Source organism: Polistes canadensis, unplaced genomic scaffold (genome assembly GCF_001313835.1).
Source record: "Polistes canadensis isolate GaletaPanama2010 unplaced genomic scaffold, ASM131383v1 scaffold_13, whole genome shotgun sequence".
Classification (NCBI taxonomy): domain Eukaryota; kingdom Metazoa; phylum Arthropoda; class Insecta; order Hymenoptera; family Vespidae; genus Polistes; species Polistes canadensis.
Genome location: NW_014569560.1, coordinates 686515 through 714482, shown reverse-complemented (window position 1 = coordinate 714482; position 27968 = coordinate 686515). Strand labels below are relative to the sequence as shown.

Below are 27968 nucleotides of genomic sequence, written 5' to 3'. Positions count from 1 at the left end.
TCTCCATGCCACCCCTCGTTTCCCTCCAAGTTTTTATTTCAACACCGATGAATGCTGCAGCTTTTTTTTTCTTTCTTTCTTTCTTTTTTTTTTATTCCTTTTTATACTTTTCATCTTTCTTTTTTTCATGGGATAAACAATCAACATAAATTAAGAGAAATTAGTCGTTCGCACCTCTTTTTTTTTGTGTACCACGTTCTCTTCTTTTAAATTTGTACAAAATTTCTTTCGAATTTTTGTTCGAAAAAAAAAAAAAGAAAAAAAGAAAAGAGAATGTTCATACAAAAAGAAAATATATACGATCTAGTTTAAATTAGATTGTAATATTCATTCAAAATTAGAAAGAATTATATTCTAATGGGGGTCGAGAAGGGGAGTGAAAGAGAGAGAGTATTCTTCTCGATATTATTATAAAGTTTATCGTTGACTATATCATCGTATTATTTATCGTTATCGTAATTAGGGAAAAATGATGACACTTTGACTCGAATGGATTTTATAGAAAAAATATATATGACAAAGATGTGCGCATACGTGCGTGCGTACATGCGCGCGTGTACAAGCAACAAAAGTTTAGTTTCTGCAATGATGTGGTTTTGATATCGTTCTGACACACCGATATGAGATGAGTACGTGAAAGTTAACTTTGTACACGTTATGAATGAAATTATAAATACGTACACACGCTAGAAGATAATCGTGCACGTAACTCGGAAACGAGCGACAAGCAACCAAGCCAGCCAGCCAACCAACCAGCCAGCACATAAACTCTATTTTTGGAATTGTTCACGACTAACACACACACACACACACACAAGTCGATTTTCTCGTTTACCGACCTTCTCAGATTTTTACTTCTTTGTTTTTTTGTTTTGTTTTGTATAAATAAAATAATTATTCCTTTTTTATTTGTTTCTATAGCAAACTTTTTAATGACCAGTAGTTATAAATATGTGTATTGATAATTAACTACAGGGATAAATTAAGTTATAGAATCTGTGAACACACTCTAATTGATTTTATTATTTAATTTGTAATTAATAATATTAATCGTATATATAAAAGCAATTTTGTGTTAGGATTAATTCATTATCGTAATTATCGGGGAAGGGGGGGTGTACATATACGAATAAATGATATCATAAAAAGTAATCAAATCATTTGAGATATTAAATGACATTTTGTTTTCTTTCTATTCAAGATTTTTAATTTAAGAATAAATATATATTCGAGAGGAATATAGTTTCTTTGCCATTTATAGAGAAATAATAATTGTAGAATGATGAAAATTTAAAAAAATAAAAAAGTTACATGACTTTTGATCGCTTTCTACATTTTTATAATCAAAAGTTTATATAATTAAAAATCGTTTCATTATTATTCAGACGTATCGTCATCGATCGTCAATAAATTCTCGAATAATTGAGTAATTTAAAAATTGGATCAGTAGGAAAATTGAAATTATTTATCGTCAATCCCTTGAACCTATGACATTTATATTTGCGATCTTTCTCATTCATTAAGCGTAAATTCGGCCTAAGATTTATCAAAATCATTAATATAAAGTACTCGTGATTTTTGAATAATAAAAGAAAATAATACAATATTCTTTAAATATTCCATAGACTGATCGAGATACTCATATTCCAATTAGGTTATTTAAATTATTTCTCGATAAACGATGCGTTTATTTGATTTTGATTAAAACGAATCTTTAAACTTTAACTTTATCGTGTTAAATGAGTTTGATACGTAGGAATGATCTTTCATTTACACAACATGTTTAAATTAATTTTTTCTTGTTTTTTTTCTTTCTTTCTTTCTTTCTTTTTTTCTTTCTTTCTGAAGTCTCGTCGTACGTCACACTCGTTCAGTAACAAGATTTGCCACGAAAGTTGACATCGTGCCCGGAATGGGGGGAAGCTTGTAACTGGTCCAAAAAACATATTTAGAGTTTCATCATCTTCGGCGCATTAGGTTCGTGCAATGCCGATCGTTCTTCTTGAAGTGCAATCGTCAACAGAGAAAAAAAAATAGTAGTGAGAGAGAGAGAGACAGAGAAAGAGAGAAAAATAAAGAGAAATAGAAGATGGAGAAAGAATCGAAATGTAAAAATAATTTTGTTATGCGAGAATCTATTTAAGTTAATGAAAAGAAAGAAGAAAAAAAAAGAACAAGGAAAAGATCAAGGAAACACACAAAACGTAATATATAAAAAATTAATTATAGATATATACGACGCTTCGTGACATTTTAATTCAACCGTCGTCGAATTATAATCGAAAACGATTTACATTTAAACCTCTTCTTTTAGACACGTACCGATTGTTTTAATACAATAAGAACAACAACGACAACTAACGTTTACACTCGTGAAATAATTTCCGTATAATATAATTTATTCAAATTTGATTCGTAGACGACGACAGACACATACACAAAGTCGGATCGAAAGCAAAATTAGTTCAATTCACCAGAGTCTATTGTCTATATATATATATATATATATATATATATATATTTTCTTTTAAACTTCGTGATCATTTTATTTTCTATTTACCAGTCGGAGAAGTTAATTTAAAAGATCAATTATATAAACGAGGAAGAAGAATATTCGATATTGTTTTTCGAATCTTTCTTTCAATCTTTGCGAATGGCGAATACGTACTTATGTATTTTTTAAATTTTGGTTACAATTAGAAATGAATTTTTTTTTATTTAATTTTTTTTTTTTTGTACTTAACGTACATCTGTGAAGAAAAAAAGTATTGTAATATTCCTCCTCGTTATTTCTTATGAACTTACGGAAAATACTTCACAATATTCTTCTACTCGTCCAAATGTTCGAGAAAAGACGATCGCATGGAACGCAATATGGCGGTGTCATAACCGCGGGGCATTTAGGAGTTCGTTACAAAGAGGAATTATTAAAGAAGTACATCGCGTATCTTCTTTCGTTACTCACGTTGGTGTGTAACGTAAATGTTTTTTTTTCTTCTTCTCCTATTTTTCGTTTTGTTTTTTGTTTTAAACGCTCCTCGTTACGATATAATTTTTAATTGGGTCTAGTTATGTATCGAACTGTCAATTCTATTACAAATTGAAATAAATTTAATTTGAAAAAATATCCTCCATTTTCTTGAAAAAAAGTACTTCCATTTTTATCGAATATTTGGATATATTTTATTTCTTCGTGTCAATCGTTTTACGAATACACTTTCAACGACATTTTAAATAGCGAATAATAGTTTAATTGATATTGTATTAAATTGTTGTTTTATTATTTATAAAACTAAATTGAAATTATTATTTTGAAAGTTTATTTTATAACGTAACAGTTGTTTTTATGGGTTAGATAATTTTGTTGTTATTATTTTATGGGTTGGCTAAGATATCTACGTAAATTGGCCTAATATTCAAATGTAAATCGTTACCCGCCACGACGCCATTTTAACTCCGCGCGTTTTTTAAAACATCTATATTCGTAATCTGAAGATACGATATATCTTGACGTGATAACGGAAAAACATCATTTCATCGAGTGGTAGTGATAGTGATAATGATAATGATAATGATAATGATAATGATAATGATAATGATAATGATAATAATAATGATAATAATAGATAGAGATAGAAAAGACCATGACCGTTTATGTTATTATACATTGGTTGAAAGGGTCTTTCGTAACGCTTATTTTACTTACGAAGCTATCTTATATATATATATCTATGCATATATATATATATAAAATATATATATTTGCATACACATGCGTATCGTACAGCATATATCGAATGCCTTTATCCGTAACCTTTTCTACATTGAAAACAACATCTGCTTTTTTTTCTTTTCCCTTTTTCCCCCTTTATTTTTCCTCTTTCGTTATTAAACCTGCATGTGGAAGACGAAAGAGTTATATATTTTTACATATTATATTTTTTAATCGTACAAGAATCTCGAATGAAAATAACATTTCTTAACACATCTATAATTTTTTAATTAATTTAATTAATTTAGTGAATATAATGACATGCTTCGAATTTGAATTTTTATAAGTCATAAAATATAAGAAAATTAGTAAGAGATATTTTTGTTTTTTTTTTTTTTTTAATTATATAATTTCATTGTGATAATAAAAGAATATATTGTAGAAGTGTTAAGAACGAAAAAATGGCTTCCAGAAAGTCGAGTAATCTACGGATGAGAAGGAGTATCTATATCTCTCTTCGGTCATTTTAACACGGATTATAGGTAATTGAAAATCCTGACGCCTAGGCGCTTCTTATCCGAGGGAAAATAAATTAAGGTTCTTCCGTACATTACTAAAATGTAGGTAGTCGTTGATAACGTATAATTACTACGAAGAAAGTAAGAAAAAAGAAAAAGAGAGAGCAAGTAAATTAATGTTATTAATGTAAAAAGATAATTCAAAGATGTTAATAGTAAAAAATGATTATAAATATAATTTATACGAAAAATCGTTCATTTCCATATTAAAAAAAATGAACACGTAGAATGTATGATTTGTTCTACAATATTTAACGCAAATTAATATGTGTATCATTGATTATAATTATTACGAATTTTTAAAAAGAACACGATTCTTTTATTTTCTAAATTCTCTTTTATTCTCTTGTTCTTTTTTATTATCGAATTCTCTGTAAAGAAATAAATATTATTTTGATATTTTCGTTGGAGGGAAAAAAAGAAAAAAAAGAAAAGAAAAAAGAGAGAGAAACATGAAAGAGAACGTATGTTAAAACATTTTACGAATCGTATATTTATATAGCATAAAATTTGCATGGTTGTATCTGTGATGACTGGGTTTGAGGAATTCAATAAAACCCGCGGCTCGGAAACCGTTATGAATAGTAACTTTTTTATCGACGAGAGGGCGCCATCATTCCAATTTTTTTTTTCCTCGGACGACTGCTTCGATTTGCCAGTATTGTGTAAAGAAATCGATTTGAATATTTTCTCTCTTTTTTTTTTCTTTTTTTCCTTTTTTTTTTTTACATATATATGTATATACGCACAGACGGTATAAAAAATTAATATTTTTACGGGTTCACGTTGAGGTATGAAGAATCCATCGATCGATAAAAAAAGGAAGGATTATGCGTGCGCATATAAATATCAATGGATCCCTCACGAACGCATTTCCGGTCGGTAAACAAAATTTAATACGATTACTTTTTGTTAGTGTTGAGCTCAAATGTCTCTAGACATTAAACAAGAAGGTGTGTGCTATTTGTTCTTAATCGTTACTTTTTATTTATATTGCATATATATATATATATTTTTTTTTTATTATCTAAAATGTATAACTAAAAGTTTTTAATATTACAAGATAATACAATATTCTACGGGTTACTTTTTAATCAAAAGAAAAGCTAATTAATTTAATGAAGGCGACATTGTTATTATACATTTTTACGATCACATTGATACTTGTTTAATTATCTTTTTTTATTTTCTAATTTTTCTTTTTTCTTTTTTCTAGTTTTCTTTTGACTCTTCCGAGTTTCTTCAATATTATCGCGCGAAATATTATATTCGTTAGAATAACACCCACGAATTATTTCTTTATTTGCAATGAAAAATGGTTCGAATATAGATATTACAAAGTGAATAAACAAAATATGACAATGATTCAATAATTTATTAGCTTTAACGATTATGTTAATTTTTTATGACACTTGGATATAAAAAACGGAGAAAAAATATTTATATAAAACTGCGAACAGAGGGGGAAAAAGGAAAATGGAAGGAAAAGATTTAGAGAAAAAGAAATACATACTTTGTTTTGTTGGTAACACGTATTCTCACTTTTTCTTTTTTACTTTTATTTTGTGTTCACTCCCTGGGGGTAAAAGTCGACTACTCGCATGTGTGTGTAAGTGTTACTTTAAATATGAAAGATAATGATCCTTCAGTCGTTTTCCTAGTATGAGACAACTTTTAAGATTTGAACTTTATCCGAGTAGCCAGTATTATGTTGTAATCCCTTTTATCAACCAACACGGTCTGTTGTAATAGAAACTTCAAACAAAATATATATATATGATATGAAATTAACAATGAATTAAAAAATGTTCAATGTATAACAGATTTATTCCTATATTTCAAGCATCTAACATGAATTTATTGATAACTCTCTTTTTATCGGATGAAAATGAGGATATGGACTGTTATTGTCCGCATTATCGGTCACGTTGATCCATTTGATAATCTTTAGATGAAAGGTCTTGGTGACTGTGTTCTAATTTCTGTATTTTAGAAAAAAAAGAAAAGTAGGAGAAGGTCGAAGAAGGGGAAGAGATACCCTTTGTGCGATTACGAGGACGTATTGTTTTATATTCTATCCAACGATCAATAATCAAAATTCTATTTATTCGATACTTTACTAATTATAGCTTTTAACGTCATACGGGGTGTATCAGTTAAATATGAGATCACTTAAATTATCACCTTTGTTGAGACATTTTACTGAGACACCCTATATAATTTACTTAATTAATTTTTGTTTCATTTCATTTATATTTATATAATTTAGGAAGCATATAAATTGATGGAATATTTATATTAAGAATGTTCTTGGTTTATATATATATATTAAAATGTATTCAATTTATATGTATTGTTTATTAGTTGAAATAGTAAAAGGTATTTTTTGAGTAGCCATTTAACGATCATGTAACGGTTCATGATATCATTTTCATATTTCATTCTTGCGACTGGTAGATAGCATATCGCACGATTAATACCGGTAACGACATAATGGTGGTACTAATGAATGGTCAGAACGTACGAACGTGTTCTCACGTATCTACATGTATACTGTTCTTCATTGAAACACAACAATGACACGTTCTTGCGAAAGGAAATCTGAGAATGATTGGTCAACCCTCGATACTTTATGTCCTTAAAGTAAACTAACTCGGTCATGAACTTTATTTATAATAATTAATAGAAATACTAATTATAAATTTATATCCGAACATATACTTGTGCCGGTAAATTATGATAATGAGCTAATTAGAAAATTTACAAAAAAAAACACATTTAATTTTATAATATAAATAATTGCAATAGAAAATGGTTTCCAATTTTTGTTCACTTAGTTCCCCATTGCGATAATTATTGGATACATATAATAGTTATGTTAACTATTATTTAGCATATAAATATACATGAATTTTTAATAATTATTATATATATGTATATATATGTGTGTGAAACATTTTGGGCTAACATAGATACAATAAAATTCATTTTTCAGATGTTACGCCTTCGGAGCAAGAAGATTTGTTTATTAGAAAACTTCGACAATGCTGTGTGGCGTTCGATTTTATGGACCCAATGGCGGATCTCAAGGGGAAAGAAATTAAACGCAGTACCCTCAACGAATTGGTGGAATACATCACGGCTGGACGGGGCGTTCTTACCGAACCTGTTTACCCAGAAATTATTAAGATGGTCTATATCATTATTATATTTTATTCACATTATTTCTTTATTATTTATATAATATTAATCATAATTTCGTATATTTTATTTTAATAGATATCAGCGAACCTTTTCCGTACGTTGCCACCTAGTGAAAATCCAGATTTTGATCCGGAGGAAGATGATCCAACATTGGAGGCGAGCTGGCCCCACCTTCAGTTGGTTTACGAATTCTTTCTTCGCTTTCTCGAGTCTTCAGACTTCCAACCTACCATTGGCAAGAAAGTCATTGACCAAAAATTTGTTTTACAAGTAAGGATCTCATATATATGAAATTAACATATAATAAGTTTAATAACTTTACTATCTGTGATATAATTATTCATGGAGTTTTTATTTTATCTTCAAAGAAGTATTTTGTTAATTTGATTGATTGATAAATAATTTAGGTCTAACGCTTCGTTTGAATTAATAGAATACTCTGGTATAGAAAAAAAAGTTATTTTCTTAATTACTGGACTCACTTTTTTTTCTATGGAGATATTAAATTACGTTTGTAGAAAATATACGACAATTTAAATCATATTTTATAATTACAGTTATTGGAATTATTCGACTCGGAAGATCCTAGGGAAAGAGACTTTCTTAAGACCGTTTTGCATCGTATTTATGGCAAGTTCCTCGGTCTTCGAGCGTTCATACGCAAACAAATTAACAACATTTTTCTGAGGTATTTTTTGATTCGCCTTTAACTATACTTTATTTAGAATATTAACGTGTACATACACGAAACTTAATAAATTTAGAACAATATTAGCCATATCAATGGCTAATACTTGAAATGCAGAGGATTAATAATTGGAGAACTGTTTGTTTATTCATATTAAAAACACGTTAAAATTAGTTTTTCTTTGTAGGTTCGTCTATGAGACGGAACACTTTAATGGAGTTGGTGAGCTTCTAGAAATTTTGGGTAGCATCATTAATGGATTTGCTCTACCTTTAAAGGTAGAGCACAAACAATTCTTGATAAAGGTAAAGTATGATTATATATCCAAAATTACATTATTCATTTGAAGTAACATTTTTACAAAATATATATCTTATTTGTTTTATCGTAAGATTATATTAAAAATGTCCTTCAACCTCTAACAACTGATTTCTTTGTGATTTATAGGTGTTATTACCATTACACAAAGTGAAGTGTTTATCGCTCTATCATGCACAGTTAGCTTATTGTGTTGTACAATTCTTGGAGAAAGACGCAACCTTAACGGAACCAGTTGTACGAGGCCTCCTTAAATTCTGGCCTAAAACGTGCAGCCAGAAGGAGGTAATGTTCCTTGGTGAGATTGAGGAAATACTTGATGTCATAGAACCTAGCCAATTTGTTAAAATCCAAGAGCCTTTATTTAGGCAAATCGCACGTTGCGTATCCTCGCCGCATTTCCAGGTAATTTGTTTCTTGATTTAGGAATTATATTTGAAATTCGGAATAATTAATGTAGTGTGACGTAATTAATTGAATATTTATGTGTATTAATGATACATAGGTCGCAGAGAGAGCATTGTATTTCTGGAATAATGAGTATATAATGTCGTTGATAGAGGAAAACAATCATGTAATAATGGCGATCATGTTCCCCGCATTGTATAAAATTAGCAAGGAGCATTGGAATCAGACAATTGTAGCACTTGTTTATAATGTACTCAAAACGTTTATGGAAATGAACAGCAAGCAATTTGATGAACTTACTGCCAGCTATAAGTCTGAAAGGCAAAGGTAAGTAAATTATGATATCTACACTTTTATTAACACTATATTATATATATTTTACATATATATACATTTATATATAATAGAGAAAAGAAAAAGGAGAAAGAGAGAGAGGAATTATGGAAAAAATTAAACGAACTCGAAATAGAACGACGCGGCGGTGCACTAACAGAAACATCCAACAATTCTGTTCCTGCCACGACTGCACCTGCGACGCGAACCCGCCCCTGAGCTAGTACGTATATTCATTTCTAAAATGACACAATAATTGTTTAGACTATTTTATATTTTTGGAAACTCTTAATATAAAATTTCATAAAAATTATCATATATTTTTTCTATTTATATAATATTATTACATTTACACGCATTATTAAGTGGTAAGCATAAATTTATTAACATAAATTTATACAAGTATGTATTTGTTTTTTTATTACAGGTGGACATACACTATTACGCTGCCCAATTATTAGTCTTTAGTTTACGTCGATTGTCCATACACTACAAGCAAGAAATTATCGTTGTTAGAAAGAAAGAGACAGAAAGAAAAAGGGAAGAGAAAGTGAAAGAAAACAAATATCTTATTATGGTATTTCTGACGTAAAATACAATTTCTTTCGTTAGAGTCGTGCTCGGAAGACAAAATGGAGTTCGTATAAAAATTAAAAATAAATAAATAAATAAATAAATAAAAGGAAGAAGGAAAGAATAAGAAGAGAAGGAGAAGGAAAAGGAGAAGGAGGAGAGCAGGAGGAGCAGAAGCAGAAGCAGGAAGAAAAGAAGGAGGCAGAAAATTCTATTGTTTACTAATGATAATGATTGATGATGATGATGATGATGATGATGATGATAATTTTTAATAATTTTATTCTGTGTACATTAATGTTTATTTTTCTTTTTGGATGAAAATCAGCAATCATTTAAGTTGTATAATGTACTCTCAGTGTCAGCACATAATACGAGGATGTTAGTGTGTCCCTTTCTTAAAACTAAGATTTCAGCTGTGCTCGGTGGGAGGGGACGATCGGGATGTAAATTTGAATGAATGCAGCAGTATCGTTATGAACCTTGTTTCTCGACCCTCACACAACCTCGTCTCATCATTATCCCCCTTTATTTTTCTTTCGTTTTATCTCTCTTTTCTTTTCTACTCTATTCTATTCTTTTCTTTTCTTTTCTTTTCTTTTTTTTTCAACGTGACATCACGCTTCGAACTATAAAAATGGCTAGTGTCTCGTTTACCTGTGACTGACTCTCTGACTTTTACTATGATCCTCACCTCCGACGGAGCCAGCGGGAGGGAGGGTATTGTTTGAAAATGTATTATATATTCGTATTAATGATGATAAATATAACAAAACGTAATAAATTAGGTAAATATATATATATAAATATATACATATATATATATATAAATATATATATATATATGTATATATATATATATACATAATACAATATATTAATAAAAATATAGTAATATTGATAATAAAAGAAAAAAAAATTACGCACTCGTACATACTACAAGAATATACCAAAAGCGGCAATTAAAAAAAAAAAAACGCGTGTTAAGTATATACGTACTAAGTACATGCATAACGAACTTCATGCGCTACCGAAGAATCACCGACGTTGTTTACGCAGACTGCATGCATGCACGCAAGCACGCGCAGCAACTAAAAATAATGGGGAAACTAATTTTTTCCACGAAAGAAAGGATAGTAGCAAAAAAAAAACGGTGTATGCATAATAACGGCATAACGATGAGAAGTCGGTGGAAGTAAGGGAAAGAAGGGGGGGGACGGAGGGAGGGGAAATCAATCCACCAAAAAAGAGACAAAAGTAAAAAAAAAAAGTATGAGTCTTTGTTTTTTTTTGTTTTTTCCTAAATAAAAGATAAAAAAAATGATAAAAAAGATATGAGAAGAGGACAATTATATACAGTAAAAATAAAAATAAAAAAGATTTAATTGTACCAAAATATTCATTGCTTATAAATATAATGATTAATAGAGATTACAATGCATAAGATTTATTCGGAGCTGTGCTCCCACTGTGGCCACCGTGAAAACGTGGGATCGTTTTTAAAATTTCTTACGATTGCATAATAATATAATAATAAATAATAATAATTAATAATAACGATAATGATAATATTGATAATAAATAATACAAATAGTAATAGTGATAATAACGATAATAATAAAAAATAATAATAATAATAATAAAATTAATGATAATAAATAATAACAAACAAATAATAGCAATTAATAAATAGATGATTAAACATTGAGTAATCATACTTGCTCATATTTTCATGAACTAGTTGGAAAAAACCTATATACATTTATTATTATCTTTCATGTTTTACATTGTTCGTCAAATATTTTTCATCGTACCGTCTCTTAATATACTTTTTTATTTTGTACTTCTCATTCGCTTCGTGAAATGAAATTAGTTGCTAGAAAGAAAGTGAAGTACATAATTATTGTAAATGCTGTAATGTAACTCCGAGAAATGTAGGTAGTATCGTACAAAGTCTTTAATGCGTAAATAGGCACTTTATTGATTGAATGTCTAATTTATTTTTACTCTGTTACTTTTTTCAATGCAGCTTACATGCAAATATAAATTAAAGGAAAAAAAAAATAGGAACTACATTCTGATGCAAATTGTTTTTAATGTCACTGTAATATCAAAACCAAGTAGTTTATTCTCATGCGTGGCCTAATCCCTGTTAGCCCTGCAGATTTTCCTTTTTTTCATTGTGTACGCAATTTTATTGTCATTTAGATATTTGATTTTCATTGTGAGTTGGAGACATCACCGGTCAAGCCAGAAATACGGAGTATATTGTCTCTGATCATAAATTTATATATATATATACATACATAGATACATATATATATATAAAAAAAAAAAAGGGAGAGAGAGAGAGAGAGAGAGAGAGAAAAATAATGTAGATTGTAATACTGTTACGATTCATTAAGAAAAAATTGAAATCACATAATATATCAATATTTTTTTACAGCATGACAATTGCATTTCTACCACCATATAGGACCAGTAGAATTCATTACTTAAAAACATTGAAGCTATAATAAGAATAAAACAACGTACGGAAATTTTATATACACGTCTGCTGCAAAAAAAAACCATAGACTTGGAAGGAGCTGCATCAAACAGTTGTTTTACTTCAGCTTTATAAATATTCTAGAAATGCACGATACGTAAAAAGAAACTATACAAACGTGAGATGCACTGTGATAGTTAACAAACAAACCTATCATTAAACAACTTTTATTGATAGTTATCCAACGTTATTTTTTTCTGTTATTCCAATCAAAATTGAGCAGAACTAAATGAATTTGCCTGAAACCAAACCCAGCGTAATCCTATTTGTTATCAAGTATTTATAAATACAGGAATATTTCATTGATATCTAAAAAAAAAAAATAGTGCTTATGAGAAGATTAGAAGCAGTAGGACAAAGTTTACATAATTTAAAAAGAAAGCCAGCAATAAGTTAATTTAAATTTCATTACTCTCTATATAGATACAATATATCTGCAGTACGTTCAATATCAAACACATTTATTAAAATTGAATCGTTATTTTAAAACACCCTGTGATTATATACAGTGATAAAATTGGTCACTGTATGATAATTATTTAAAAAAAAGTATTTGAACTATTAATACTATTTAATGAATGAACGTATTTATAATGAAGTTGATATTAACAATACTGAAAAAAAATTGTTTACATATCATGCTTATGGCTTCAAGGTAAAAACAAATTTTCCATTTTTCATTATAATTTAATGGTGAGTAGAGGGTAAGTATTTTACTATTTATTCATATCAACAAATAAATATTATACTGTTTCAAATAAAATAATAAAATGATTTTTTTTATTTTTTTAAAGAAATTGTATATAAATTTGATGATGAGACCTAACATTATCTATTATTTCAGAAAAGAAATAGTGGGTACAAATATGTTTCATATTTTTACTGTAGTGTCATGCAGTGCATTTTATATTAATGGATAAATTATCGACGAAGAAAAATGTGTTAAATTAAATGCAAATATGAATTTTCTTATGTATCTAATAAGTATTAACGAATCATAAGAACGCTTTAATTAACCAATCATATTGATGCACACTTCTTGGGTTAAGAAGTGAATATTCCAATAATAGCTCATAGGTTGATTTTATTCGTTAAAGAATTTAATGTCACATTGCTATTGTCAAATTTTAATGTTTAAATTTGTATTGTAACATTCTGTATTAGTGACTTTTGTATTTAATTTTTTTGTACTATACAAACCATAATTAACACGTTCTTATAGTTCTTATTATACTCAAAAATATAGATATAATCTATTTGAACAATATGATTACATTACTTGATCACTCAAACATAAAATATCGATATTTATGATTATAGATCAAAATGAAAATTTATTTCTAATAAAAAAAAATATATCTATATCGTATTAATATGACACAATAAATAAAAATTGATATTAAAATGTAACCACTAATTTTCTATTGACAATTATTCAAATGTGTTAACAATGTATTATTGATATGGTTATAATAGATTAAACAAATATTTTAGATTATTATATTATTATATATTACGAATAGTTTTACAATCTATTACAATGTTGTCGCGAAAAAATAAAGACTTGAGAACAATTAAGGAAGGAGTAGTGGGTAAATATATTAAGAAAGAGACACCACCTGAAATGCCAAGTAAGATAAATTTTTGTCTTAGATTATTAAAAGAAAACATCTCAAAGATTCAATGTTTACTAGTACATTAACAATTATTGTTTTGTTAGTTATTAATGTGTGGACCACAGAACCAAATAGGAGAGTAAGGCGAAGAAATCATCCCACAATACCATCTTCAATGTCTATCCCGCAACAACCAAGTATAGTACAAAAATTTGGAAATACAAAAACTACAATGAGTGCTGTTGGATTAGGTAGCCACGAAGGAAAATATACTCCAAATAGTTCTGTTCCAGATTTAGCGCAGAGGTAATAATATTAATTGCTTCATACATGAAAATGTATTATTTATATTGCATTAATTTAGGATTTACAAATGATAATAATTTGATATATTTAATTTTATTAGATTTACAGGTCTTTCTCTTAATACTGGATTAAACGAAGGTATGTCTTCTCGTACTGCTACACCATTGTATCACTCGGGATTATCGCCTGCTGCATCTCATACTTATGTCAATCAATATGCTGGATCAGAATATCATTTAGACCGTGTTCAGACTCCACAAGTGTCTTATTTAACATTTGATGCAGATACAGGTTACGAAGAATATAATCAATCAGTATATCGTCAAAATGTTGGGTATAGTCAATAATATTGTATTAATATATTAATATGAATGATTAATTATTGTTTTTATTTAACTAAACAAAATATGTAAACATTTGTAAAGATATAGTAGATGTCAGTCAGAAAGATCAAGTTCTAGAAGTGAACAACAAGAAGAATTACCTTTACCACCCGGTTGGTCGGTAGACTTTACACTTAGAGGTAGAAAATATTACATAGATCATAATACAAAAACTACTCATTGGTCGCATCCTTTAGAAAAGGAAGGTTTACCAACTGGATGGGAGAGAATAGAATCACCGGAATATGGTGTCTATTATGTTAAGTAAGTAATTAATGTTTATTGCTATATTATTTTATTACGGACATGCTTTATCTTATCTATAAATAATGATCTCATATTAATTCCAGTCACATAACAAGACAAGCACAATATGAGCATCCGTGTTATCCGCACGAAGTACAAGCCATAAGAGTAGTATCACCGCCTAGACATACTCATTTTCATTCTCACAGTGTCTTAGTACCAGCTAATCCATATCTTAATGAAGAAATTCCTCATTGGTTGTATGTGTATAGTAGAGCATCTATTGCATTAGATCGTAAATTACGATGGGAACTCTTTCGTTTACCAGAACTTGATTGTTTTAACGCTATGCTTACAAGACTTTACAAACAAGAATTAGAGGAAGTGGTTATGAGATATGAAGAATACAGGTTTGTGATATAAAGATTTTTTTATAATATATATCTAAAAGTTAGTTTATATAAGCAAATAATATTTGAAAATTTAAATAGGTCAGCTTTATTGTGTGAAATGGAACAAAGATTGAAAGATTTAAATCCTGAAACAGGAAATTCTTCATCAGGTGCAATAGCTTTACGACGATCTCTTCCTTAAGTTTTACATAATACGATTGCAGACATCTTATTGACTGACTTATTGGTTCCTTTATTAAATTAATAACAACGAATACCTTGATATTCTTTGAATTTGTAAATAACAGCAATCTTTTTATTGTTTTAATGATATTTTAATATATATATGTATTATATACATCTTATATATATATATATAGTGTTATATATATCTTATATATAATATATATTCTTATTATCATCCTTATAATAAAATAAGCATTTTTAATTACTAATCAATCAAAATCATGTGATTCTTTTTCTACAGGAGGATTTAAAATATTATGACGAATTTCATCTATTTGTTTTTTATCATATATAGTATTTTCTACAATATTGAATCCTTTAAGCCGAATAACTTGAGCTGTATCAGTGTGCGAAGACGTTAGTTTTTCTAAACCTATACATTTCATAATATAAATTTAAGTCATCGAATATATTTAATAACTCAGCATAAAAATTAAATAGATTGAAAAATACCTCTTGGTACGCCAGGAATTTCCTTTCCTGACTTACTTAACATATATAGACCTACTGCAAATCCATTCCAAGATATTGCTGCATACAGAAGAGTTATTCTAAAATGTATTTTTTCTCTCTGTCCTTTACTTAAATTTTTAAATAAACGTGAGAAAAACATTTTTTACGTATCTAGAAAAAAATACAATCATTTAGAAAAATTACATTTTTTTATAAAAATATTTATACAATATACCAAATAGATTCATTTTCAATTATAATTTATTGAAAGTTTCTGTCATGTTATATAAATTTTTCAGTTTGAATAGATTTAGAATCAACTAAAATGCAAAACTATTGCAATTAGATAACCTTTAAATACATTACTAAATTTTACTTTGTATTGCTTGTTTTTTATTTTTTTTTTTTTTATGTATATTCTAATGGTTTTTTAGTATTTTATGAATTTTTTAAAATCATTAGATATTCGTGAATAATGATATACATTATTTTGAAACTAATAAGAAGTCCTTATAAAAACTTTTATATAACTATGTGGTCATATACATACTGACTTGAACATATAATTCACTTGATTGACTTATTAACAAACAAAAAATATTTCACTGCAGGTTATTATTAATACTATTCATATTTTATATTAAACGTTAATATATAGTATGTAAGCACAAACTTAAATAAATTTATTTTAATTCAATGTACTCTTCCTTTTCCAATGAAAAATCACTATAGATGACACTATTGTTCTCCAATGCAAAGGTTTAACAAGCGTTCCTTTTAAATAAATTGTAAATGAACACACAGACAAATTATTAATTAATGGATCAAATTGTTATACATTTACAAAATCATTTTATTGAAAAAAAAACATCATAATCAGATCAATCATGCATCTCGCTGTTGGCCAATGCAAGCAGTGTTACCAATAAAATATAATGCAATGCTTTTTCTTTTTTTTTTTAATCATCGTATTATTTATTATTGCCTCTTTCGAAAAATGTATAATAATTTAAAGATAAAGGTAGAATTTATTCGTTATATACCATACCTATGTTTATTAATTAATAATAGGAATTAATTAGATAATAACTCGAAATTAGTATATTTATTTAACTTTCAAATAAAACTTTAAATATTTTAATCATGGAAAACATGGCGTCTGCTCGACCTACGTTTACTCAACATGTTGATCGGTAACGATACAGTGGATTTTGCTCAACAAATTTCAACTAAACAAATACTTATACTATTGAAAGTATTAAACACGGCTGTTTCTAAATTTATTGGAATATTCTACTTGTTTTGAATACTACTCTGTATTAACAAGTAGTTATGGCAAATCACTATGAAGTTCCAAACTGGTGTGTGTCAAGTTTTAATAATGTTTATAATAATTTATCCAAAAAAAGTGTATTATTGACTTATCCTTATAAAATGGATGTAATAGCTTTCGAATATTTATTCATGAATAGGTTATGTTTTCAGGGCTGGTAAACCTCCAGTTGGTTTACATTTGGATGTACTAAAAAATGACAAATTAATACAGGTAAAATAATACATTACAAGTACCTAAAGTTAATATAAAAGCACAATACATATATTGATAAATATTTAATAGATATCATTACTATTATAGAAATTAATGGTCGACGAAAAGAGATGTTATTTATTTGGCCGCAATCAACAATTAAATGATTTTTGTATCGATCATGCTTCCTGTTCTCGAGTTCATGCTGCACTTGTATACCATAAACATCTTCACAGAGCATTTTTAGTAGACTTGGGCAGTAGTAAGTTATTAGTTGATTAGGAAATTATTCTGTATATTCTATATTATGCAATAACGTTATTTGTCATTGTTTATCCGCTAGCACATGGAACATTTATTGGTAATATGCGCTTAGAAGCACATAAACCAACTCAACTTCCTATTGATACTACATTTCATTTTGGAGCATCTACACGATATTATATTATCAGAGAACGACCACAAACTGGTACAAGGGCCATTATTGAAGAATTAGAAAAACTTTCAGAAGATGCAGATACTGGAGGTTTATTAGGTTTACCTGAAACAGAAACAGAACTGGATGTATGTATCTTTTATATCCGACAAATATAAGAAATAAATAGTAATAATGTAAAGCATAGAGTAATTAATAATACATTAATTTTTAGAATCTAACAGAATTCAACACAGCACATAACCGACGTATATCCATGCTTGGCATCTCAGATGATGAAATGCATAAAAGTACTAGAAAAAGAAAGAAAAAAGGCATTACTTTTAATGACGATGAAGAAGTTATTAATCCTGAGGATGTAGATCCATCGGTTGGTAGATTTCGTAATCTTGTACAAACAACTGTAGTTCCAAGCAAGGTTTGTGTTTTTATGATCACAGTCTGCATAAATTTATATGATGAAATTTTTAACTAGTTAAATAAACTAATGTTTTTATATTTTACAATATAGAGAATGCGTATGGAAGGTGGATTGATATCGTTGTCAGAAGATCACCACCCTTTAAAACATTTACAACCTACGTCAACCACACCACAGCTTTATCATGATCTTCCACCAGAACAATTTACACCTTCCTCATTATCAATAAATCCTTTTTCTACAGCTATAACATCATTAACATCTAGACTTGGTATTGCGTTACCGAATCCTGCACCAGAAGTTGAAATGACTCCAAATCTTGTACAACCCGAAGTACCACAAGTACCAGAAATTTCAGGTCCCACAGAATCACGTGCAATGGAGCCTAAAAAGAAAAAATATGCGAAAGAAGCATGGCCTGGAAAAAAACCTATACCATCGCTCTTGGTATAATTGTATTAAAAATTTTATACTTTTCGGAACTATGAACATAAGAAATATAGTTTGCTCTTTTGTTGCTGTATTCGTTATAGGCTTAATATATGTGAAGACTGTTATAATTTAATTAAATAATTTTTAGTTACTCTTTATTTCTTCGTAATCCTTTTGTAACAGTCACTCTTGTAATTAAATTAATTTTATGTAATATTAATTCTCATTTTTAATTTCTGTGCTATATAAATGTTTATAAATGACGTGTGTATATAAATATATATATATATATATATTGATTAATAGATTATAATTTTAATAATACTTTGGTATATGACAGAAAATTTCAATAACCAACTTTACAGTCTTATGATATAAAAGAATAGACAAATAAAGATTATATTCACTTATATAGGTATAATAAACCTATAATGTTAATTTGTTAATATTTTAACTATGTACAATTATACAAATTATTAAAAAGAAGATAACAAGTATAAAAGAATTGAATTTCAAATGTGATAATATATTTAATGTAAAATATTCACTTTAAATTATTGAATTTATATATATACTACCTATTTTGTGTGGTACTAAATAATTATTAAGGTACAAAAACAAAGGAATGTTTCAAAGTGTGATGACAAAGAATTAGTATTGATAATCATAAAAAAACCAATATTAAACAATATTGTAAAAATATTCATCTATCATTACTACGGTAATACTAACATAATTCTGTATTATATAATTTTAGATTTTGAAGAAATATTTATAAATGATTTATTTAAATATAAAAATGTTTTTATTTAGATTAATGTTTCCTGATTCTAACGACGTACATAAAAAAGAATTTAATATTAATATTAATAATGTAATTTTCAAGCTTTCATATGTGTTAACATTTTTTATAAAACAAATTGAATTTGTTTTAAAAACTTATGATATTTAAATTTCACGCCAATCATTCCTTTACAATCGTTCCCTCTGCCGGCAATACACAAATGTTCTATTTAGTGCAAGTGTTTACATCAACAACACGTGCTAAAACAAAATTAAATAAAAACATATGTTGAAGTAATTGGTGATTAATGTAATAAATTATTTACGTTATTTTTATATCGTAATAACAAATATACATTAACTTGACTATATTAATTAATTGAGATATTTCAGATTTAAATTTTTGTAACCTATATAATAAAGAAATTCATTATTCTCACTTTATAAAAGATTTCGAATCACAATTAATGTAATAAACATTAATGTATAAGTAAAATAATAAGAGGACAGTGATTTAAAAGTATAATATTAGTTAGATCATCTTTAATAATGGCAACTACTGAATCTAATCCTGGCTGGGCAGATGCTCTCCAAAAAATTTTAAAAACTAATAAACCAAAAAGAAAAAAGACAATTGTGTTATCTAAAGCTAAAAAGCATAATGATATAGTGAAAAAGAAAGAAAATCTACCTCTAGAAATAGATACAGTTCAAAATGAAAAAGAAAAATCAGAGACCACTGAAGGTAAAGAAAATCTATTGTTGAAAAAGAAACCAAGACAGAAGGATAATTTGGGTATAAGGGTGAAACCATCTATTATTGATAGAGAACGTGAAAGACTTCTCCAAAAAATTGCCACAAAGTAATTTCCATTATTTATTATTCATTATTAAGATGTAATATTATATATATTGGATTTCTTAAAAAAATTTTAAACTATATGTTAGAGGCGTGGTACAATTATTCAATGCGGTAAGGCAACAACAAACAGACACGAATCAAAAATTGCAAGATGCTGGACCCTTAGAGAGGAAACGCGAACAAGTATTAAAAAATATAGATAAACGTGCATTTTTGGATGTACTTATGGGAGAATCCAAAAGTATTCCTGTAGACAAAAATATTGAAAGTCAAATTGAAAGAGAAGAAGATGATGCAGAAAATGTAAGTTTGCTATCTCTATCTGTTATGAAATATTATGTTATAATACTAAATTTACTTATAAGTAATGTATTTAAATTACAACCTGATTCAGTGATAAAAAAATCAGTTTTGTATAATTCTATAATGTAATATTTTATACAGAAAGAGGACAAAGTATGGTCTGTTTTACGTGACGATTTTGTTATGGGAGCAAAATTAAAAGATTGGGATAAAGAGCAAATAGATGATGAAGATTCTTCAGCGCCCGAAGATATAGATAACGATGAATAGGAACAAAAAATAATTTTATAAATTATTTATATAAAATATTATTATTAAATATCTCTTATTAAAGTTTTTATTTTATTTTTTTTTTATAACGCCTGCTTAATAATCCTTTGTAAACTACATGGTAACAATGATAATGTGTACAGTACATAATTCTTCTGTATAAATTATAATTATAATACATATTTGATTCCATGTGAAGTTAAACGACTTATGGTGCAAGTTTGTGGTCTTGAATTAATGACTAGTTAATTTATGTATGTACCCTCAGAGTACTAATCTTCTTCTTGTTATTTTTTTTGATTGTTGATTATTTGTTTGTCCAAATTAAATAAAGAATTCATAATCACAGAGTAGTAAACTTACACAGATAACGTAAATGGAAAACATATAATTTTTATTATAGGATAATTATGATTTATACAAAATTTTGAAGATATTAAGCCGAATATAGTGCATACACAGACTTCTGTGGACGGACTGAACTAACATTATCTTGACAACAACTCAATGCTTATTGTATTACACAAAAATAAATAATCAAGGTTCTTGTGTAATATTTAAAAATTTATTATTTTTTATAGATGTTTATTTTTATAACAATTCTTTTCCTGATAACAATTTCAATTTATATTTATTGTACATCCTGTTCTAGTTCCATTTAATCTGATATTTAGAGCATAATTAAATTAATCTTTCATAAAAGTATATTAAAATAATATTTAGAGATTTCTTTCCTGACATCTATGAAATAATAATTAAAATTATTATTTTTGTGCAAAACGCGTATACATTGTTAAATATAAATCCCTTGAAAATAATTTACAATCAATACAGTTGTTTTATAATAAAATATAAAAAACAAAATATTAGGCACTGTACTAATACACATAACTTTTCTGAGTCTTTAAATTAATTGATATTGATATCACTATACACTTTCATTATTATTTATTAAAAGATATTGTCAGGCGTACCTGGACCATTTAGCGCCAGAATTTTAAGCAATTTTTATTAAAATAAATCTTATTTCGGGAGATAATATAATATAATTTAACAGATTGTAAGTAAAAATTTATCAATTATTAGATATGACATATAATAGTGATATATAATAATGTTCACTAAATCTTCTTAAAGGAAGTGTATTACTATTGTTTAATGCAATGCAACATAACACATGTATATACATATATATAAGTATATATATATATATATATATATATATATACATGATCGCACACCAAGTAGAAAGGGTTTGTAACTTGAAATTTGATATTTCATATCAACAGAATGATCTCACTCGCAATAAATATTTATATATCATAATAAATATTAACCTATTTTCTAAACATTTCGGATAACAATATATATATTATGTATAAGTTATATTAAGAAAAAACAGTATGCTCTTTTTAATGATAAATGCGTAAATAGATTCTCTGCTTTAATAATCGTAAAAATCTTTCATATAAATTTTAAGAGCTGTTATCGGCATTTATTCATTATTTCATTAGTTACTACTCTATACCACTGCGTGTGCGTTATCATTAGAGTTAAGTGTATCAGAAAACGAATGAATTTTGAAAGTATATAAAATAATGAAAAGTAGGGCGCGATGTTAGCATACAATATCCTAAAAATTAATTGTCCAATTGGCAATAATTCATCAGACCCTACTCTCGCGAATATCAGCAAGAGCACCAAAATTACCAGCATCATCATCAGGATATCCAGAATCTTCAGCATTTTGCGTTCTACTTTCATCCTCGCTTCGCCTGCTTCTATGAAGGTACCTTATATTTGGACTAGCTTCGTTGTTTTGGTTAATTTCGTTAGTTTGTTGTGTATTTTGTAAATGAACATTTCTTCCACTCGATTGCTCTCCATGATACAATTGCGATTGAGAAATTTCGTTAACCCTATTTACGTTGCACATTTCATGTGGAACGTCTAGGGAAGTCTCAGTTTCATGAGAATTAGCAACCCTGACAAAAGCAACACCAGGTTCATCACTGTCTCTAGAAACACGTTCTCTATTTGTATTACTATCGTTATTTATTCTCGAGATACTTCGTGCACGATTTCTTGTATTCATTATATCATTTTCCATTGTCGCGTTCTCAGATGCGGGGTTTATCATTTCATCCACTCTATGGGCGTATCTTTGTTCGTTGTTTCGATTAACATTTTGTGAATTCAACCGGTGATTCTCATTATCTATTGTATTTTCTCTTTGGCGATTTTCATTTTCATGAAACAATTGAAACGTGATATCATCGTGCGAAGTTCTATAAGTATTCAAATTAGTGTTGCTTGAAACACGATGAACCATTTCTTGGCTTAATCTATATAGCCCTAAATCGTTGTCCATGTAATAATTATCCAAGGGATTACTGATGATAGATGGATTTCTCGAGACAGTTCTTCTTGGGGAACTTGGACTGGAGAAAGTCGTTATTGTTAGAAAAGGATAGGGCAATACGTTCGTGGGATTACCAACTATATGAGGACAATCTTCTAAACTTTGCATTTCGATCTCTTCTTTGTCGTTACGACAAAAATCGTGCATCTCTAACTCGTGAGGAAGATTAGCAAACCTAAAAAGAAATGAATGTATTATCTATCGACATTTAATTTTGAGAATAATATATATCAGTAGTTAAATCTTCTATACCTATGCAATAGAATGTCAGAATACGAAGGCGGCATATCAGTCTCTTCTTTGCCGTAAATGCTTTCGTAAGTAGGCGGTGGAAAACACGCTATAGATCCTAAACTATCTTTACTAGGAGTTTCAGCATCCATTTCCAATATACTACCTTGACTGTTTTGCAATTGATGTCGATTAATACTACGCGGATTTCTTTGTGCACGAAGTACACTATCACCCAGTTCTACCAAATCCAAACCTGTATCAACATAAAATAATATATAAATTGAGGATTTATTTTAATTACATAGGAAGATAATCAAAATTCATTTTATGTCATCGTACCAGTTGGATCGGCCTGAAACTGCGTGAACATAGTACCATCAACCACAAGCATTCTACCGTGTGGTAAAAGAATGATCGTTGGTGTAGCAACCATCGTTTGATCGCTATTACCAAAACGTGAATCTGGTTCAGGATCTTCCAAACGACAACAGCAATGTCGTCTACAAAGCGATCGACAGAATGGAGCACCCCAACAACAGTAAGCAAAAATGAAACACAATACAGCCAGCATCACCAATAAAGCCGCAACACCTTGACTTTGTTGTCCTGCAGCAAGTGTTGGTCCACCGGCAACACCGACGCCAACACCAACCCCGAAACTTCCGCTGCTACTGCTCATCTCTCCTGAAAGGTTATCATATTTTTATATTATTTTAGAGAATGATTTATTATATAATATAATTCATAGAATTTCAAACGCGTCAAACATGTTTCAAAAAATACAATTCTCTCTCGTGGTTTGTCATTTGAAAAAAATTGAAATTCAACATGGCGGAGCTTGTTTTCCCGCGCTATCTTGAGTATTGTTATGAAGATAAAATATAAAAAGGAATCGATATTCAAATTAGCTAAGCTGGAACCGTGCCCATCTTATCGGATGTCACTTGTATATAGAAATTATTTTTAACTTCGGATAATATACAACAAGACTCGAATCGATTGCATATCTTGTATATAATTACTTTAATGTTTAACGTTCCGTTTCGTCTGTCATAAAAATATAAAGTTTAAATATTACGTTCAATGAACATTATCCCACATACGATTTATATTATGTTATAATAATAATTAATAATGTTTATAATTAATTCATATACTAAGTATAACTATTGATTAAATTACATTTATATATATGCACACGTTCTAACACAATGATGCAACTAATACGTATAAGTAAAATATTCTGCAATGCGGCATAAATATGCTCATATAATCATATATTTTTGGCCTTTCTCCAGTTTCGAATGGTTCAACATTGATGTTAAAAGTACCAATAATACTTTATCATTAAATGTATGTTAACGACATTGTTTTTCGAAATAGTGAAAGCAAAAGTGACCATTTAAGGAATATTTATACTGTATAAAAATAATTCTTCTTTAGTAAAAAAAACCAGTACCGAATATACAACGTCAAGACTCTCTCTTTCATGTTAATTATACAGGTTATGGTCTTTTCTTATAAATGGAAAGTAAGTGAAAGTGATATTTTGTATAATATGGTAGAATATACTATTATTTATTTAATAAAATATTCTAATGTGTTATAAAGATATTTTAAAATACGGTTCGAACAATATCATTAGATGAAATTGAACAAAACTATTAAATCAAGAATTTTGTTTAATCGATATCAAATATTTCTTTTTGTCATAATTATAGATAACAAATGAAATGTTTAAAAAAAATATATAATCAAATATCAATAGGAGTATTACATTTGAAGATTTAGACGATGCCCGCATTATGCTGTTCGTATAAAATATTGTATGCTGTACGCGAATTGCTACGACCGCGCCGACACTTGGCGCACTTGAATAGCATACAAACTACTGTAAAATAGAACGTGTAAGATTTAGAACAAAAGAATTTCGGAGCCAATGAAGCAACTACAACGATACAATATTATCGAAAACGAAATCCTTTGAATTTATTTCTTTTTTTCTTTTTAATTTTGTATTATAAAAATGTTAAAATGAATTCCTTTAGGAAGGAATAATTGATATAATTTAAAAGATGACAATATTTTTACGTGCGTACAACGAAAATATCGGATCGACAAATAACTGATGATTATAAAATATCACTTAAATTAATTAGTCCTTTGTTAAACAAAAGATTATATTTTTTATCTAATAATAATTCCAAAAGCTTTTCTATCTAGCTGATTTATTTTGAGGATTTTTTAAACTTCGCATTTGCGTGTCACATATCGATAATAACATAGTTAATGCAGGCGCACAATTATTATCCCAACGTTATCCATAACTGCACAATGACATCGTCAATCTCACCTTGGATGGTGATATTGCGAAGCCAAATAGCCCCCGTGATTGCAGTTGACTCCTCCGTCACAGCTAATGTTCCGTAAATCATGAACGAGGCCGTTAAATATTTTCACGATCTTCCACCGCACCAATGTTTTTTCTCTTTATAAGTTTTTTTTTGTTTCCGTTCCTCTTAGAAAATTTCTACTCTGCACTACGTCGTCGTAATTATTCTTTGATCGACCCGTTCTCGATATCGTTCGAGTTCACCCCCTGCAACTGGTATACAAAAGGAGACCACAACGATCCTTCATCGACGTTTTTTTTCCCGTAAACTTATATTGAGTGCGCTTGCTTAAAGAAAAAGGATATTAAACTTTTCTGACGATGTTTTCTTAAGTTATCACTGATGACCGAATGTTGGAACGTTAATAAAAAGATGTATACAACAAGGGTACATGGTACATTCCTTCTTCTTAAACATATTCCACCAAACAACAAGTAAATTTCTTCTTAGATGTTTTAACGAGGATGTTCTTCGTCCTATTTGAATACCACCGACGTCTCATTTCTTTCAGATATTATTTTTTATTCACGTTTTAATTTCTTTCTTTTCTTCTTCTTCTTCTTTATAAAGTTAGAATCTCTCTAATGTTAAGATATTGAATATATTTTCATTCGTTTTGATTCGTTTGCCGTTATCACCCTCTGATTATTATTTCATTTTCGTCATAGCTCTAAATTAACGCCGATCTTTGGATCGACCTTTTCTCAGCACTTTATTGAAAGAAGTTCCTCGTAAGAATACGGAACGTTGAGTCGAGCCTTGCGCACTGCCATTGACACGAGATCCATTTTGACCCTCGACCCATTTTACTGCCACCCTCCCTCCTCCCCCTCACCACTTTTCATCAACCTGCTGCTTCGAGACCTACCGATACGGCTTCGAACATTCTAAATTACAAACGGATTATTCTTCCTTCGTGCTTTCGATTTTTTTACATTGATGGTGAGTCCCTTAACTGGTTAAAATATATAATTTTTATCTTCTCTGATTACTATCGCTCTTTTCACTTTGTATTTTTGCTTAAACAGTCGAAATTAACAAAAGTTATTAAACAATCTTTTTAAATAATCTGCAGAAATAGATTTGGAAGAAATGCAGATAATATTGATCACTTTCAATTTCGTGTACACACACCTTCATAAATGCATCTTGCAATATGTCGATATTCTTTTCCCCTGGTAGATAGATATATATATATGATGTATACTATTCTTTTATTTATATATATATGTATAATCTATATTATATATATAGTATATATATAATATATATGTATATCTATGTTTATGAGTTTTATACCAATTTCAGACCCTTCATTCAAATTCCTATATCTCACATCCTGACTGCACTTGAATAATCTTATCCATTTTGAGACTCTCATTAAAATGCACGAATGTTCAAGGATATTACAAGGAACGTGCTTCTAAGGCGTAGATCAATGATTGACACTGTCACACCGTTATTTTCTTTTTATTGTTTTCATCGACGGATATCTTAAATAAGCACACCTATCACTAGTCTTCTTTAAAAACCACGACTTAGAAAATACATTATAAACGAATGTCAATACGTACGCTCGCTTCAATGGGAGGTACACGTGACGGTTTTCTGTATTATCGTAGAATCGATCGTATCAAGCATTGTACGTAGCAAGCATTAAGTGTAATATTTCTTTCAAATAAAATGTTAAATAAAAATTGATGATTATCTTTTTAAAAATATATGTCTTATGTCATTATCAAAGTTCAACAGAATATATATCATTATTGTTTGGATGGATATTGTAATGTGATATATATATATACATGAGAATATTTTCATCTTTTACATTATATTAAATAAATTTATTTGAATTTTCACCAATTAAGAAAAATATAAAT

General features: G+C 28.4%; 6 protein-coding genes and 1 long non-coding RNA gene across 13 annotated transcripts in view; 5 read left to right on the top strand and 2 right to left on the bottom strand.

Annotated features, from left to right (window-relative positions):
* The window catches only part of LOC106793372 (serine/threonine-protein phosphatase 2A 56 kDa regulatory subunit epsilon isoform), a 28990-nt gene extending 19029 nt beyond the window's left edge, over positions 1-9961 (top strand). For all 3 annotated transcript variants that reach the window (XM_014760257.1, XM_014760255.1, XM_014760256.1), the window contains exons 3-10: positions 7286-7482; positions 7570-7764; positions 8052-8182; positions 8370-8487; positions 8630-8905; positions 9006-9235; positions 9316-9464; positions 9669-9961. In XM_014760257.1, the coding sequence (XP_014615743.1) occupies positions 7286-7482; positions 7570-7764; positions 8052-8182; positions 8370-8487; positions 8630-8905; positions 9006-9235; positions 9316-9460 (1292 nt within the window). In that variant the 3' untranslated portion in view covers positions 9461-9464; positions 9669-9961. The remainder of the gene's footprint in view (positions 1-7285; positions 7483-7569; positions 7765-8051; positions 8183-8369; positions 8488-8629; positions 8906-9005; positions 9236-9315; positions 9465-9668) is intronic.
* Positions 9962-13691: 3730 nt separating this feature from the next.
* LOC106793315 (scaffold protein salvador-like) lies at positions 13692-15637 on the top strand. 2 transcript variants are annotated; one of them, XM_014760124.1, is made up of 7 exons: positions 13692-13993; positions 14083-14284; positions 14385-14422; positions 14570-14618; positions 14710-14931; positions 15018-15323; positions 15405-15637. In XM_014760124.1, the coding sequence occupies exons 1-7, from the start codon at positions 13903-13905 to the stop codon at positions 15505-15507; spliced, it is 1011 nt and encodes a 336-aa protein (XP_014615610.1). In that variant the 5' UTR covers positions 13692-13902; the 3' UTR covers positions 15508-15637. The 2 variants fall into 2 exon arrangements, with proteins under 2 accessions (XP_014615610.1, XP_014615609.1); XM_014760123.1 differs by having other exon boundaries at positions 14385-14618.
* A 132-nt stretch (positions 15638-15769) lies between these two features.
* On the bottom strand, positions 15770-16922 carry LOC106793405. Of its 2 annotated transcripts, none has more exons than XR_001382414.1 (3): positions 16555-16922; positions 16005-16175; positions 15770-15924 (listed from the first exon to the last, which is right to left on the bottom strand). It is a non-coding gene; the product is annotated as an uncharacterized LOC106793405 (long non-coding RNA). The 2 variants fall into 2 exon arrangements; XR_001382415.1 differs by having other exon boundaries at positions 16559-16922.
* Positions 16923-17065: 143 nt separating this feature from the next.
* LOC106793404 (nuclear inhibitor of protein phosphatase 1) lies at positions 17066-19077 on the top strand. Of its 2 annotated transcripts, none has more exons than XM_014760301.1 (6): positions 17066-17365; positions 17490-17550; positions 17641-17794; positions 17876-18096; positions 18183-18386; positions 18480-19077. In XM_014760301.1, the coding sequence occupies exons 1-6, from the start codon at positions 17337-17339 to the stop codon at positions 18840-18842; spliced, it is 1032 nt and encodes a 343-aa protein (XP_014615787.1). In that variant the 5' UTR covers positions 17066-17336; the 3' UTR covers positions 18843-19077. The 2 variants fall into 2 exon arrangements, with proteins under 2 accessions (XP_014615787.1, XP_014615789.1); XM_014760303.1 differs by having other exon boundaries at positions 17151-17365; positions 17477-17550.
* A 724-nt stretch (positions 19078-19801) lies between these two features.
* Positions 19802-21110, top strand: LOC106793365 (RRP15-like protein). The gene is made up of 3 exons (XM_014760236.1): positions 19802-20467; positions 20553-20769; positions 20911-21110. Exons 1-3 carry the CDS (start codon positions 20154-20156, stop codon positions 21037-21039), a joined length of 660 nt encoding a protein of 219 aa, XP_014615722.1. The 5' UTR covers positions 19802-20153; the 3' UTR covers positions 21040-21110.
* Positions 21091-26146, bottom strand: LOC106793363. The gene is made up of 4 exons (XM_014760234.1): positions 26049-26146; positions 24035-24379; positions 23714-23948; positions 21091-23636 (listed from the first exon to the last, which is right to left on the bottom strand). The coding sequence occupies exons 1-4, from the start codon at positions 26128-26130 to the stop codon at positions 22706-22708; spliced, it is 1593 nt and encodes a 530-aa protein (XP_014615720.1). The 5' UTR covers positions 26131-26146; the 3' UTR covers positions 21091-22705.
* Positions 25154-27968, top strand: part of LOC106793366 (thioredoxin, mitochondrial) — a 7506-nt gene continuing 4691 nt past the window's right edge. The window contains exons 1-2 of one of the 2 annotated variants that reach the window (XR_001382410.1): positions 25210-25226; positions 25417-27030. The gene's annotated coding sequence lies outside the window, so the exon portion shown is untranslated. Of the gene's footprint in view, positions 25227-25416; positions 27031-27968 lie in introns of both variants that reach the window. The other variant, XM_014760237.1, reaches the window with a different exon arrangement.